This window comes from Polyodon spathula, chromosome 44 (assembly GCF_017654505.1).
Source record: "Polyodon spathula isolate WHYD16114869_AA chromosome 44, ASM1765450v1, whole genome shotgun sequence".
Lineage (NCBI taxonomy): Eukaryota > Metazoa > Chordata > Actinopteri > Acipenseriformes > Polyodontidae > Polyodon > Polyodon spathula.
In genome coordinates, this window is record NC_054577.1 from 1,959,027 (window position 1) to 1,969,799 (window position 10,773).

Genomic DNA, 10,773 nt, shown 5'->3' on the forward strand with positions numbered 1-10,773 from the left:
GACAACCGCCACGGGCTCCCAACTGCGTTGCTATGCCAACGGATTTACCGTGTCCAAATTGTTTACAGCGCCTGTTTAAATGTTTAAAAGTTGTTTAAATGTTTAAAAGTTGTTTAAATGTTGTTTAAAAGTTCAATCTTTGTATCTCCGGTGTGTCCAATCACGGTCCTGGAGGGTCCATTCCCCGCTCCCGGTTTAACGGGTAAAACGAGACACCGAACTGCTTCAGGGTCCGAGAGGAGGATCAACGGGGACCGACAAGCCGTCCAAAACAGGGCTGGAACAAAGGGAAGGACACAGAGAAGAGACAGCAAAGGACAGCAACGTGTCTTTTATTCAGGCGCGGATGCGGTCACCCGAATTGGAGGTCCTAGCGGAGAAAGAGGAAGTAAACAGACTCGTGGGCAAAGGTAAAGAAATATTATAAATATATTCCCTACATATAGTATTATAAATATATTCCATGCATATTGCATTATAAATATATTCCCTACATATAGTATTATAAATATATTCCATGCATATTGCATTATAAATATTATATATACAGCGCACACCGGCGTCACAGCCTGCTGGGCGCTTACAGAAGCGATCATCCCTTCAGTTCAGTAATGTTGTTATGTTTATATATTAATTTTCCCCACCCAGTTAATTTAATTTGCGTGCAGGCAGCCGCGCAGAGAGAGAGAGAGAGAGAAACTCTACCTGAACCGAAAACGAAACCCGCAAAGATCCAGCAACACCGCAGCGCGGGTGAGTGTGCAAACCTCTCCCCGTGTGTTATAACGGCGGAACAGCCCGGTTGCAATGGTGTTATTTACTCTCCGGACCGTATAAAACCGCACGCAACACGATCTCGATCCGTGTCGACGCTGCACGATTCTCTCGACAGGGTCGCTGCCCGCTTCCCACTCGCTGTTATTTGTTGATTTGTTCGTTTAAAGGCGAGTTAAACCCCGCTAAGTCTAGCTCCTGCTTGAATAATTGCCCAGCCTTTCTCTTTCTCGCAGACGATGACGGTTCACAATCTGTACCTCTTCGATCGGAACGGGGCGTGCTTGCACTACAGCGAGTGGAATCGGAAAAAGCAAGCCGGGATCTCCAAGGACGAGGTAGGAGAGACGAGCCGCTTTCTCTCGGGAACGGGGTACCACAAACCGCCTCTCCGTCCTGTTATTACGCACTTTACCAAGCTAAAAGCGGGTCTGTCGACTGATCGATTGTGAATCTGTGTGCGAGTTTTCATAGCTAAACGAGCCATTCTGAGGCGCTAGGTATTGAACAGGTGGATTTGAGAAAGGAAATGGGTGTGCTATTCCCTCTGAGCCGGGCAGAAATAATTGCAATAAGCCAACCAAAAAAAAAAAAAAAAAAAAAAAAATGAAATTCTTGCTAAATTGATGGGAACACGATCCTTAAGGGAAGGTTTTATTAGGATACGGAGCTAAAGGCCAGGTTTTGGGGTGACTCAGCTAGAGGGGGAAACCGTAGTGAACAGACTGAGAATTTGCACATCTGGAACAGGGAAACCTGTAGCTGGAATAAACGGAGAATGTCAAAGTTTAGAAGCTGCGCAACTTTATATATTAGAACATAATAAATTCAAACGGAGAGAGGTGTTGATAAATCAGCTGAAGGCGTTCGAGGTGGATAATTGATCAGTACCCAGTATGTTGAAGGAGGGGAAGAGAAAAAACCTGCATTACAGTATGTGCCAGGTACTGGAACATTGGGGATGTATCGAGATGATATTGTAGCAGGGCAATAGGGGGCGCTCATCATCTGTTAATGGATGGCATGCGCCAACTTCCTCGAAGAGGAGGGGGAGATCCAAACGCGCCCGCTGCGTGTTGACGGAGTTCGTGGAATTATCCCCAGACCGCCCGAGAGCGCGTGGGGGCGGGTTTGTGTGGAATAAGAATCGAGGACTGGGAATGCTGCACTAACCGCCTGTCTCCTCCTCTCTCCTGTCTCTCACTCCCTCTCTCTGTCTCTCCCCCTCCCCCCTCTGTCTCTCTATGTCTGTCACACTCTGTGTGTCTCTCTCGCTCTCTCTCGCCCTCTCTCTGTCTCTCCCCCTCCCCCTCGCTCTCTCTATGTCTCTCTCACTCTGTGTGTCTCTCTCGCTCTCTCTCACCCTCTCTCTCTGTCTATGTGTCTCCCCTCTCGCTCTCCTTTCTCTCTTTCTCTCTCTCTCTGCAGGAGTACAAGCTGATGTACGGCATGCTGTTCTCAATCCGCTCTTTCGTCAATAAGATGTCTCCTCTGGATATGTATCCTTCCTGTACCTCGCTGGTTTATTGATTTATTGATTTATCTGTTTATTTACTTGCTTAGTTATTTATCTGTACTCCAAAACAGGTGTAGCAACAAACTAGTCATTAAAAAAAAAAAAAAAAAATCTCTCTTGCGTTTTGAGTTTTTGCTCATAAGAGAGCCAACTTCCCAACGTTTCTGTGCGTTGAGCGCACCTCTGTCACGGTGTAAAGCGTGTTTGAGAACACCAGGGGGCACTTGCAGGCTGGCAGATAGAGATAATGGAGTGTAGTCACTGCGGAAATAGTGAAAATATCACTTTACAGATCAGAGCAGTTATAAAGCACAGCGAATTCAGTAGAAAATAAGATCGGATTCAAATAAGAGCACAGTACAGAACACAGCAGATGATTGCATGTGAGAGCAGTTGGACTGAAGAGTAGAAATATTTGCTTCTAGGAGTGGAGTCCAGCAAGAGCAGGCAGTGAGTACGATGAATGGATGAGAAGGATTTCAAATAAGAGCCAGGACAAAAACCTAGAAGAATCAAATACAGAGATACGGGGGGGGGGGAGTTCCAGCAAGACGGGTAAATAAAACACAGCGGTTCTCCTCCTTGACTTCTCCGCCTGGCCCGCAGGAAGGACGGCTTCCTGACTTTCCAGACCAGCAAGTACAAGCTGCACTACTACGAGACACCTTCGGGGGTGAAGGTGGTGATGAACACGGACCTCGGGGTGCCCACCTGCAGAGACACGCTGCACCAGATCTACAGCACGGTGTGCCGTGGCGGGGGGGGGGGGTGGGAGGTGATCGATACCAGGAGGTTCAGATCCTGGCTCAGCCACTGACTCGCTGTGTGTGTGTGTGAGTGTGAGAGAGCACTGGTCCTACGATTTACCCTCCTGACTCCTTCAAATCAGTAATCGTCTTACAACCGAATTCTGTTGTGACACAAGCTAGTTCGAGATAACCTCATTGAAATATTGGAAGAGACTCTGCAGCAGCAAGCAGCTTATCTTGTTGATGATTTAATCAGTTCACCAAAACACCTAGTCTCTGTAATTCACTTTAGATAAAAGCATCTGCTAAATGAGTATAATTATTAACCATAATTAGTAGTTTTACTTTCCGAGTTAATTAGATCACACAAAAAGCTTGTACCTAGACACACTGTGTGGCTAATCAAGTGATGGCAGTAAAACCTGCTACCCGACTGAGTGACACTGCTCTGCAACAGGAGTTTATTTCCAGCCTTGTTAAGATCACACTTATAGGACTATATACATTGATACCAAAATCTTATACACACTGTCACAGGCTAATCAAGGTTTTTCCAAAACACGTTTTGTAACCCTAACTTGTTGCCTCCTAGATGGCTAAAAAAGTGTCCCCTATTCCTGTTCTGGATGCCCCTTTTTCATAACTGTATTTGTGAGTAGTAGTCCTTATTTCTTTTTTCACTATTTTAAAAAGTCCATTGGGTCGACACTGAATACCTTTTTATTTTGAATGCTCGAATTAGGTCACCACGTAGTTATTTTTTCAAGATTTATTTATTTTTTAGCCTGTCATTTTGACATTCCTTTTTTTTTTTTAAGAAAAAAAATTCTTTTTTTTTAAATTGAACGGAACGCCACTGCCTGCAAGATGGCTTCACATGAAATGTATCGCTTTTTAGCCTTCTTTATAAGATCCCCACCAAGCTCAGAACTACATTTCCCATCATCCTCCATTTCCCATGCTCACATATGTAACGGAGATGGATTTACCAGTGAGCAGGGGGATGATGGGAAAGGTAGTTCTGAGAAATACACGCGAGGCTGTCTTGACGCTATAATAGAAACCCTCAGAGGGCACTGCCATTTTAAAAGTAACAATTAAAACAATACAAACGCAGTCAAATAAAAAGGTCCTTCTGTATCCTTTTTAGACGTGAATCTTGCCTTGTAACCCTGCACTGCCCTGTAACACCTGTAAGGCATCTGCCAGGTAAATAAATAATGCTCCTGTTCTGTCGTGTGTTTTCAGATCTACGTGGAGTACGTTGTAAAGAACCCGCTGTGCAGTATGAGTGAAGCCATTCAGAGCGATCTCTTCTGTTCCAAGCTCGATAGCTTCGTCAGGGGGCTCCCCTTCTTCTCAGCCCGGGCCGGCTAGCTTCTGCTGGCCGCTTCGACCCGGGACACTTCAAACCCCACCCCCCCCCCCCCCCCCCCCCCAATAAGACAGGATTGAAGGGCGGGAGCCGGCACGGGAGGTGTCATTTTGACGAAAACGATTAACACTCTCTGGGATGGAAGGAAGACTCCCGTCGTGTAGCAGTCTGATCCGTTCCTGTGTTTTTGGTCAGACTCACCTGAGCTTGTTGCCTGTACACACTGTGGGCTAATCAAGCTGGTAGCTAACCTTTTAACAAGGGACATAGGTCTCCCTTTCCCCACACAAATACAGACAATGCTAACTTTCTTATTTTTGCAGTGAGGGTTTGAAATGTCCTGACGGGCTGGATCTGGTCATCCAGATACTCGAGTCGCTCTGAAATGTATTTTTTAAGAATTATTAACCGTTTAGTCTACCAAGCAGAGCTCGATTCCAACCTGGAACAGGTGAAACCGCTACGCAATGGGAGTCTTATTCCCATCCCCGAGAAACTCTGGGACTGGTTGCTGACCTTGTCTGAATGGGCTGTTTGTATTTCTGCAATGTATAGAGCTGTCAGCAAATGTTATACATAGAATTATAGGGTTAAGACATTAAAAAACAACTTTATGAACATATTTGAGATCTTTTATTTAACAACATGTAATGAATTTATTGTCAGTTTTTCCCATTACGTAGATGGAAAACTACAAAGCGCTGGGTGTGGAATTCAATAAGGGAACATTTTTCAATGGTTAACAAGAGAGGGATTCATTCTATTTTTCACTGGACTCTATGAAAAACCTCACGAACCATAATTTATACTGGACTTATGAATGCTGAGTCAGTTGTTTTCATTCCCTCAATAACCAGGGGGTTGTGGAATTCAATAAATAGGATAATGTGGGAAACATTATTGAAGGGAACATTATTCAGCAGCTTTCACTGGACTCTATGAAGCTGAGGGAGTTCATTCTATATAGAGGGGGTGCAATTCAATATGTTAACAAGGGAACATTATTCAGCAGCTTTCACTGGACTCTATGAAGCTGAGGGAGTTCATTCTATATAGAGGGGGTGCAATTCAATATGTTAACAAGGGAACATTATTCAGCAGCTTTCACTGGACTCTATGAAGCTGAGGGAGTTCATTCTATATAGAGGGGGTGCAATTCAATATGTTAACAAGGGAACATTATTCAGCAGCTTTCACTGGACTCTATGAAGCTGAGGGAGTTCATTCTATATAGAGGGGGTGCAATTCAATATGATAACAAGGGAACATTATTCAGCAGCTTTCACTGGACTCTATGAAGCTGAGGGAGTTCATTCTATATAGAGGGGGTGCAATTCAATATGTTAACAAGGGAACATTATTCAGCAGCTTTCACTGGACTCTATGAAGCTGAGGGAGTTCATTCTATATAGAGGGGGTGCAATTCAATATGTTAACAAGGGAACATTATTCAGCAGCTTTCACTGGACTCTATGAAGCTGAGGGAGTTCATTCTATATAGAGGGGGTGCAATTCAATATGTTAACAAGGGAACATTATTCAGCAGCTTTCACTGGACTCTATGAAGCTGAGGTAGTTCATTCTATATAGAGGGGGTGCAATTCAATATGTTAACAAGGGAACATTATTCAGCAGCTTTCACTGGACTCTATGAAGCTGAGGGAGTTCATTCTATATAGAGGGGGTGCAATTCAATATGTTAACAAGGGAACATTATTCAGCAGCTTTCACTGGACTCTATGAAGCTGAGGGAGTTCATTCTATATAGAGGGGGTGCAATTCAATATGTTAACAAGGGAACATTATTCAGCAGCTTTCACTGGACTCTATGAAGCTGAGGGAGTTCATTCTATATAGAGGGGGTGCAATTCAATATGTTAACAAGGGAACATTATTCAGCAGCTTTCACTGGACTCTATGAAGCTGAGGGAGTTCATTCTATATAGAGGGGGTGCAATTCAATCTGTTAACAAGGGAACATTATTCAGCAGCTTTCACTGGACTCTATGAAGCTGAGGGAGTTCATTCTATATAGAGGGGGTGCAATTCAATATGTTAACAAGGGAACATTATTCAGCAGCTTTCACTGGACTCTATGAAGCTGAGGGAGTTCATTCTATATAGAGGGGGTGCAATTCAATATGTTAACAAGGGAACATTATTCAGCAGCTTTCACTGGACTCTATGAAGCTGAGGGAGTTCATTCTATATAGAGGGGGTGCAATTCAATATGTTAACAAGGGAACATTATTCAGCAGCTTTCACTGGACTCTATGAAGCAACACTTTCAGCCATAGCTGTATACCAAAGGGCTCGGAGGTTTGTGTGTGTGATTTGTTTATTTTATAACATCGGTTTTCACTGGCATTCAGAGCCCAGGCCGGGTAAACACTTATTGTGTAATTTTATTAAAGACTGAAAATGGAGGATTTGGAGACGATTTTGGGGCATTTCACGGTTATATAAAGAAACGCTTGACCTGGCCTTTAGTGAAAGCAATTTCCCAGCCCCTTGCTGGCTGCACGCAGAACGCGATGCAGGAGGAGCTGCAAGGCTGGCTGGTGGTGTGGTGAAGCGGGTCCCTGCGTCTCAGGCTTTGCAATGGGCTCGCCGGGAGCCATTCGCTCAAATGCTTTAGCGAGCGTCAATAACAGCAAGAAGTGCGAAGAGGGGAGGGGAAGGGATTTGAAACGTTTGCACCAATCTGGAGAATCGTGAAACGCGTCTGTTTAATTGTGCTTGTGATTATACAGTACCAGTCAAAAGTACACTTGCTGGAAACTAGTTTTTTTTTTTTTTTTTTTTTCATAATTGACAGTGTTTTACGTTGTATATGTTTCTGTAAATAGTTGAAAATGTTACAAAATACAAAACAAAACATAAGGAGTATGAAAGAAATGTTCAAGAAAATTGTCTTTAAATCTTGGATTCCTCAAAACAGCCACCCTTTGCCTTAATAACATCCTTACAAACACGAGGCATTCAATTAACAAGTTTGAGCAGGAAATCACCCGACATGTCTTCCCAGCTCTTCTGCAGCAATTCCCAGAGATGTAGGACACTCGTGGGTAGCTTTGCTTTGACTCTTCTGTCCATGTCGTCCCATACAAGTTCTATGGGATTGAGGTCTGGAGACTGGGCAGGCCAGGTCATTAGATTGAGTTGTCCTTCACTTTCCTTCTTTGCCAGATAGCTCTTGTACAATTTTGAGGTGTGTTTCGGGTCATTATCTTGCTGAAGAATGAAGGACTGCCCGACTAGCCGTAATCCTGATGGAATGGCATGCCTCTGAAGTATGCTATGATAGCCATGCTGGTTGAGCTTGCCATGGACTTGGTAAAGATCACCAACTCTGTCACCAGCAAAGCAACCCCAGACCATGACACTGCCTCCTCCATGCTTGACAGTGGGAACCACACATGCAGAACTCATGCGCTCACCCTCTCTGCGTCTTACACATACTCGGCAGTTGGACCCAAATATTTCAAATTTTGACTCATCTGTCCATAAAGCCGACTTCCACTTCTCAAACGTCCGGTTTCTGTGTTTTTTGGCCCAGGCAAGTCTCTCCCTCTTATTCTGCACTCTTAACAATGGTTTCTTTGCTGCAATTCTTCCAGTTAGGCCTGCTTCACGCCATCTCCTCTGAACAGTTGATGTTGAAACATCTGTACTTCTAGCAGCATTTAGCTGAGCTTGTATTTCAGGGGCAGTTGATCGCCGGTTTTGCAGACTTGTGACTCGAATGAACTTGTTCTCTGATTCTGATGTCACCCTTGGCCTGCCTGACCTTGTTCGGTCCTCATGAGTTCCACTTTCTTCAAATCGTTTGATGTTCTTGGCCTCAGTTCTTGGTTTCAGACACCTACAAAGTTCTTGCCATTTGTCTTAAAGATTGACCTTCATTTCTTAAAGAAATTACAGTCTCTTTGCTTAACTGAGTGTATTTTGCCATACATTCAAGAATGACAAACTTGTGCCTATGCTACCTATATTTATAGTAATCATGGACTCTCACCTGTTACCAGTGAAAGCAAACCTGCATTATAAAAGGGAATGAAGATAGTAAAGTTTATGTGGTACAGTTGTGCACGCAGGCTGGAGGGGCTGTAAATGCACTCGCGTCGTGTTATTGAACGCTGTGATCTGGCACGGTGACCGCGTCCCTCTCCTCGGGATTAATAATTCAACAGCGACAGATTGCATCTTGCGCCCTCGCAGCGCAAACAAGCGTCGCTTTTCGTCCCCTGCTGGTATCGCTTTACCGGCTGCGGGGCACCGCAGTGCCTCCCCGAATCCACTGCAGCCGGCGGCCCGGCACCGTCGCTTTGAACCCGTCTCAGACCTGCGGTGGTGCTGCAAAATAAGTACCGAACGTAAATACAAACCGTTCACGATGAGAGAGAGATATAGAGAGAGAGAGAGAGGGAGAGAGGCGGGGTTGTGTGTCTGTGCTGTGAACAGCCAGGCAGAACAGCCGCCCCCCCCTCCTCCATGCTATCCTGTTTCACTGAGAGACTGAGGAGAGGTAATTACAGGTGAAGGAGAATTAACCCATCAAGCGCCACTGTCCACATTTCTGCACCATTTTTGACTGCCGTTATCGACCTGTTTATTATTATTATTATTATTATTTATTATTATTATATTATTATTATTATTATATTTTATTATATTATTATTATTATTATTATTAATTATTTAAACTGCTCACTGTATTCGTGTTATGATCACTTACTCCAATTTCGTTAACCGCAAAAGTTGTTAATTTTGCAAATCCAGCCCTTCAGTTCAATCTCAAATAAGGAGGCGAAACCTAAAAATGATCGATTTCTTGTTGTTTCAGCCGAATTTATTTGGAATCGGTCTATTGAATGGGACGTTATCAAGCGAAATTCATCCCACAGCAATGGGCCGTTTGGTACCTACAAGCCTCATAAATCTACCCTCTACCCTCTACCCCTACCCTCTACCCCCTACCCCCTACCCAACCCTACCCTACTACCAAGCTACCCCTGACCCAACTGGATGTTTACTATGTTAAAGTCGTTTTTTGACCTACCCCTACCCCTGACCCCTATCTAACCCTGCGTTACTGTTAAAGTCGTTTTTACTATTATTTCACACCGCTTGCATAGCGCCCTCTAGCGGCTGCTTCTCCCACGAGTCCAACACAGCGCTTGATCCGGACCGGTTCTACGCGTTGGGAGGCTGGCACCGAATGACCCATTCCTGTGGGATGCTTTTTTGCTCGATAACGTCCCATTGAATCGCCTGATCTCAGTCAGACCGGGCGGTTCTTCGATGCGTTCGGCTTTCATAGCCGGCGTGAAATGTCTCTGGTTACGGGGACACGTGTGGCTTTACTGTCCTCAAAACTGGACGGAGCAACTTGTCGGCAAAACGAAGGATTTCAAAATAAATCTATGAAATATTGATTTGGAATGTATCGAATGACAGAAATGCAGCTCCAGTCTGGCCGGGCAAGAAGCTACGCAAGCCGAAAGTGATATTCGCCGCACTGTTTACAGAGACCAAATGTGCCTGTGCACACCGAAAATGACAGGAGTTTTGACTGCCAACTCGAAACAGCCGTTTTGCTTCCTAAAGTTTTATCTTTTAGATACTTTTATTTAAAAGCATGTTACATGCTTACTGTATGCAGCTACGCACGAGCTCGAGTTCTTTCCACTCGGGCCCCCCCCCCCCCCCCCCAGACCCCCCCCCCCCCCCCCCCCCCCCCCCCCCCCCCCCCCCCAGACCCCTCACCCCCAAAAAAAAAAAAAAAAAAAAAATTTGATTAAATGGAATACTTGTTCATACACATCAAGCACTCCAGGTCAGGAGTTTAATATTTAACGAGATTTCATTTTCAGAATGTTAGCAGCATGTATGAAACACAACACGACTAATATATCATGCAACAAGAATGCTTTCCACTCGCCTTGTTGTGGAAACAAAACCAGCATCGTTACCACACCTCTCTGTGCTTTACAATGCTTCCCTGTGCTTTACCAGACCTCTCTGTGCTTTACAATGCTTCCCTGTGCTTTACCAGACCTCTCTGTGCTTTACAATGCTTCCCTATGCTTTACCAGACCTCTCTGTGCTTTACAATGCTTCCCTGTGCTTTACCAGACCTCTCTGTGCTTTACAATGCTTCCCTATGCTTTACCAGACCTCTCAGTCTCTGTGCTTTACAATGCTTCCCTATGCTTTACCACACCTCTCTGTGCTTTACAATGCTTCCCTATGCTTTACCAGACCTCTCTGTGCTTTACAATGCTTCCCTATGCTTTACCAGACCTCTCTGTGCTTTACAATGCTTCCCTATGCTTTACCAGACCTCTCTGTGCTTT

General features: G+C 44.6%; 1 protein-coding gene across 3 annotated transcripts; it reads left to right on the plus strand.

Moving 5' to 3' along the window:
* Positions 1-77: 77 nt before the first annotated feature.
* Positions 78-5,032, plus strand: trappc1 (trafficking protein particle complex subunit 1). 3 transcript variants are annotated; one of them, XM_041237265.1, is made up of 6 exons: positions 78-410; positions 669-753; positions 1,011-1,112; positions 2,203-2,273; positions 2,897-3,035; positions 4,288-5,032. In XM_041237265.1, exons 1-6 carry the CDS (start codon positions 118-120, stop codon positions 4,414-4,416), a joined length of 819 nt encoding a protein of 272 aa, XP_041093199.1. In that variant the 5' UTR covers positions 78-117; the 3' UTR covers positions 4,417-5,032. The 3 variants fall into 3 exon arrangements, with proteins under 3 accessions (XP_041093199.1, XP_041093200.1, XP_041093201.1); XM_041237266.1 differs by having other exon boundaries at positions 321-410; positions 649-753; XM_041237267.1 differs by lacking the exon at positions 669-753 and having other exon boundaries at positions 328-410.
* Positions 5,033-10,773: the final 5,741 nt, after the last annotated feature.

Bases quoted from the DNA above. Each gene is read 5' to 3' on its own strand.
- trappc1 (XM_041237265.1), top strand. From the start codon at position 118: ATGTTGTTTAAAAGTTCAATCTTTGTATCTCCGGTGTGTCCAATCACG. The intron at 1,113-2,202 runs GTAGGAGAGACG...CTCTCTCTGCAG, and splicing joins CCGGGATCTCCAAGGACGAG to GAGTACAAGCTGATGTACGG. The intron at 2,274-2,896 runs GTATCCTTCCTG...CCTGGCCCGCAG, and splicing joins AAGATGTCTCCTCTGGATAT to GAAGGACGGCTTCCTGACTT.